The sequence below is a fragment of the Python bivittatus genome, unplaced genomic scaffold (genome assembly GCF_059951505.1).
Source record: "Python bivittatus isolate LINGU-HERP-01145 unplaced genomic scaffold, Pbiv_v1 ctg000340_np1212, whole genome shotgun sequence".
In the NCBI taxonomy this organism is placed as follows: domain Eukaryota; kingdom Metazoa; phylum Chordata; class Lepidosauria; order Squamata; family Pythonidae; genus Python; species Python bivittatus.
Window position 1 is genome coordinate 21,988,815 of NW_028277056.1, and position 3,964 is coordinate 21,992,778.

Consider the following 3,964-nt stretch of genomic DNA (forward strand, 5'->3'; position numbering starts at 1 on the left):
AATGCACATTTATAAGACAACTCCAAACAAAATACTACACATTAAATATGACAATCGTTTTTCAAAAATTAAAAATCAGAGTACTGGGCTGTGATCAGATCCTATTAACATTTCTACCCCCATTCTATCATTTGGATTTGGGTTATGGCAGCTGGAATTCTACTCCCCACCCCAATGGTAAGGGTAAGATTTTCACTATACTAAAATATCCCATTTAATTTCTGCTTTGATTTTTAAATAGGGGTGCTATCTGTCAAAAACCATGTTCTGCTGCCCTCACACAAATTTTCACTGTAAAATGTAGGTGAGAGCTTTTGTTGATTATTAAATTGGCAAAAGGAAATCAAGGTGGGCTAATAAACATAAATTAGTTCAGGGAAGGTAAAAGTCTATTGTGTTATACTAGGTTTAGTTCAAATTAAGTATGTTTCAATGCAAATGCTATTTGAAAAAAAAGAGGCTGATAGGGAAATCAAGGTGAATATTTTTCCTTTCCAATAACACTGTAATCTTAAGCATGAATATTGAAAATTATCAGGGCTCAACCACAAATAAATCATCCTAGGCTCTCTCCATCTTTTTATAAAAGAACCTTCCACCAAATCTGATATTTTACATGCACTTACTTGGAAATCAATTGACAACAAAAGTGTTTAACATTTGAAATGGATGGAACGTATATTCAAGCAATGGTAGTTGTGTTTTGGGGACATAGGCTTTCATGAAAGCAAATCCCATAGGTTTGCCAAGTGCCTGCAGCATTCCTGGGAACGAAGATGTGTTGATTTAGCTGCAGACCTGTTCGCTTCTGCCTTCCAGTCAGCGCCTGATGAAAATGCTGTTCCTTCCAGAGTCTATAAGTGCTTTTGATGTTGCCAGATATAACTCAGTACTGGGGGGATGGCCTGCAGCAGTCCAACCTTCACCAAAAGTCAGCAGCACTTCCGAACACCTTGAGGCTCTTTGAAATCCAGCACTTCCACCGCAGCGCATGGGAGGAAACCGTCTGACCCGCCAAAGGAGCGAAGCGCAACAGGGGCTGGAGACGAAGGAGCCAATAGATTGGCGGTGGGACGAGGGAGGAGGGAGGGGGGGACTAGGGAAGGCAGCCCAGAAACGTGGGTGGGGTTGACAAGAATGAGGGACATTGTGCAGCGCTTTTGGCGAACAAGGGGCATAATGAGGGAGTGTGCAGCGGCGGTGCCAAGGCACGGCACAAAAAGCCTATTGACGGGGGCCGGCGCAGCCTTCATCACATGGCCCCCAAAGACGCTATTTAAACCGGGCCGCGCGGCCCTTTCAGCACCACTGGCGCTGGTCAGCGCCCTGCGAGGAACCGCGCGGGCAACAGCCGCTGCGCCGACGAACCCAGCGGAAGGCGAGGGCGAGGCTGGACGGGGCCGAGTCATGCCGCGCTCCTTCCTAGTGGACTCGTTGGTGCTGCGCGAAGCCGTCGGCAGCGACAAGAAAGGGGGCGCCTCTCCCGGCAGCCCGCCACCCCCGCCACTCTTCCCGTATGCCGTACACCCCTCGCATCCACTGCACGGCCTTTCGGCGGCCTCCGGAGGCGCCTGTCCCGCGGCTCCCGGCTCCACGTCGGCTGCGCGCAAAGCCGGCCTGCTATGTGTGTGCCCGCTTTGCGTGGCCGCCGCCTCTCAACTGCACCCGCCGCCGCCGCCGCCCGCCCTGCCACTCCTCAAGGCTTCCTTTCCTCCCTTCGGCTCCCAGTACTGCCCTACGCCCCTGACTGCCAGGCAGTCCCCCGGAGGTTCATCCGCCTCCAGCGGCAGCCACGCACCCGCCCTCTACCAGAGTGCCTATCCGCTGCCCGACCCCCGACACTTCCACTGCATCTCCGTGGGTGAGTAGCCTGGGGCACGGGCGGGCTGGGGCGCGACTGATGACCGGGCCACGCCTCACTCGAAGCGTTTCAGCAAGGAGGGCCAAGACCGACCCTCGCTCTCTGGTGGCTGGGAAGGGCGTTTTTCACTCATCTAAATGGAACAGGCGCTTGGTTTGGTAGTAGGGTGCAGGGGGTTCCTTCAATACACTTCCAAAGAAAAGTTAATTTAGGAGTAATAAATGCATTAGGAATGGGGTTGTTTCTATGGGAGGGAGGGGCGCGGGAGCGGGACAAAACCGGCCAGAAGCTCCCTTCTGTCCAACCTTTGGAAAGCAGAGTTCTCAGAGAAAGTTGTGGGAGCCCCGGCTGACTTTCTCTGGGTTTGGAAGAGGGGCGAGACTGGTTAGTATTTGATCACCGGGAATTCCAGGGCTGCAGGCTAGAATTAAAAGTCTGAAAGCACCCCGGAAAAAGGAAGTGGCCCGTCACTCCTGTACCGTTGCGCCAAAAACCTGGACGTGTCCATGAAGTCTCGACTCGAACTCGACTCGACTCGAAGGAGCCTTTGCCGTTCCCTAGAGAAAACTCAGCAGAAGGCTGGGGTACTTTGACGCCCCCGGGCCGAAGTCCACAGCTCTCGCAGTCAATGGGATTAGAGTGATGGGCTGCCGAATTGGCTTGCACACCTAAGCGGCGGTCAAGTCTTAGAAACAAAGTCCAGACTGCGGAAGAAAGAGGTGAATCGAAGCAGAGGTGCTGAGAATCGGGGGAGCTGCCAGAGAATGGCACCGGGCGCCTGAGCTGCTGAGGATTAGCTCAGATCTGCTGTCTTCCACGGGCTGCTTTTGGAGCGGGGAGGATTCTAAACTTGCCGCCTTCCAGCCCGCTGTCCTGAGAGGCAGTTTTGCACAACCTCTAGCGAGCTCAGTGGTTTGGTCTGTCATTCCAAGCGTCATTCCAAGGAACCCATGCAGGTTGAAGGAAGTCAACCTGCCTTAAGCCTTCCTCCCCCCCCCCCCGCCCCCCGCAGCTCATAGAGACATGTTCGAGTAATGGCCTCGAGCTAGCAGGTAGTGGGGAACGCGTCGTGGCCAAAATGCCCGGCTGGGAACACGCGCTTCTCTGTAGGATCCCTTGTCATTCCCACCCTGCGCGTTAGACGGATAATCCTTGCTTTCGTCGCTCCCGCAGTCTTCCAAGCCCAGGGAAAACTGCATTTCAAGGGTCACTTCTGTGTATCCAGAAGGTGCAGTAGCGATTTCTAGGAGGGTCTGTTCAGCATGGCTGTGACGACAACTCGTCCGCGCTAAGCTTCCATCCTCGCTAGTGGTCTTTGGGGAAGGGTTGCCTGCCCGCGGGCCAAGCTGGCTTGGACCTGCCGCTCTTAACTTTACGCTTTGCCTCCCCGCAGACGGCACGTCAGGCCAGCTGCCGAGCAGCAAGCGGATGCGCACGGCCTTTACCAGCACGCAGCTGCTGGAGCTGGAGCGAGAGTTCGCCTCCAACATGTACCTGTCGCGCCTGAGACGCATCGAGATTGCCACCTACCTCAACCTCTCCGAGAAGCAGGTGAAGATCTGGTTCCAGAACCGGCGTGTCAAGCACAAGAAGGAGGGCAAGGGCGGCTCCCACCGCGCCGGGGGATCGGCCGCCCCCGGCTGTAAGTGCGCCTCCCTCTCAGCCGCGGCCAAGTGCTCCGAAGACGAGGAGGACTCGCCCATGTCCCCGTCTTCCTCGGGCAAGGACGAGAGAGAACTCGCCGTCACTCCCTAAGGTGTGACGCCTCTGCCGCCCGGGCAACTTAGTTCTGTGCCCCCCCCCCCCCGGTCTCCAAGAGATGGAATGGACATGGACGGTCTATAGGTCCGATGTAAATACCCCCCGCCGCCCCCGCCCGCCACGAGCGTGCCCTGTTCCAGAGCCTGTTGGTGAAGGGGAGTGTCATATATTCGCTCTCCGAAACAGCTTTTCTTCCTCGCCTGCTCCGTTACGGAGTGGGCTGAGATTGACCATAGTTAGCCAATGGAGGTTGACACAACGCCGACCTCCCTCTTTCTCTGAAGAGGAGGAAGGGTCAACTTGGTTCATCGCTGCCAGTGTCTGGGGATCCCTCGGCTTTGC

At 55.2% G+C, this 3,964-nt stretch overlaps 1 protein-coding gene across 1 annotated transcript; it reads left to right on the forward strand.

Moving 5' to 3' along the window:
- The first annotated feature begins 1,407 nt into the window (after nucleotides 1-1,407).
- On the forward strand, nucleotides 1,408-3,616 carry GSX1 (GS homeobox 1). Its single transcript, XM_007437484.3, has 2 exons — nucleotides 1,408-1,861; nucleotides 3,255-3,616. The coding sequence occupies exons 1-2, from the start codon at nucleotides 1,408-1,410 to the stop codon at nucleotides 3,614-3,616; spliced, it is 816 nt and encodes a 271-aa protein (XP_007437546.3).
- The last annotated feature ends 348 nt before the right edge of the window (nucleotides 3,617-3,964 follow it).

Excerpts from the sequence above, each read along its gene's own strand:
- GSX1 (XM_007437484.3), top strand. The coding sequence starts at position 1,408 with ATGCCGCGCTCCTTCCTAGTGGACTCGTTGGTGCTGCGCGAAGCCGTC. Across the intron at positions 1,862-3,254 it reads CTTCCACTGCATCTCCGTGG|ACGGCACGTCAGGCCAGCTG; the intron begins GTGAGTAGCCTG and ends GCCTCCCCGCAG.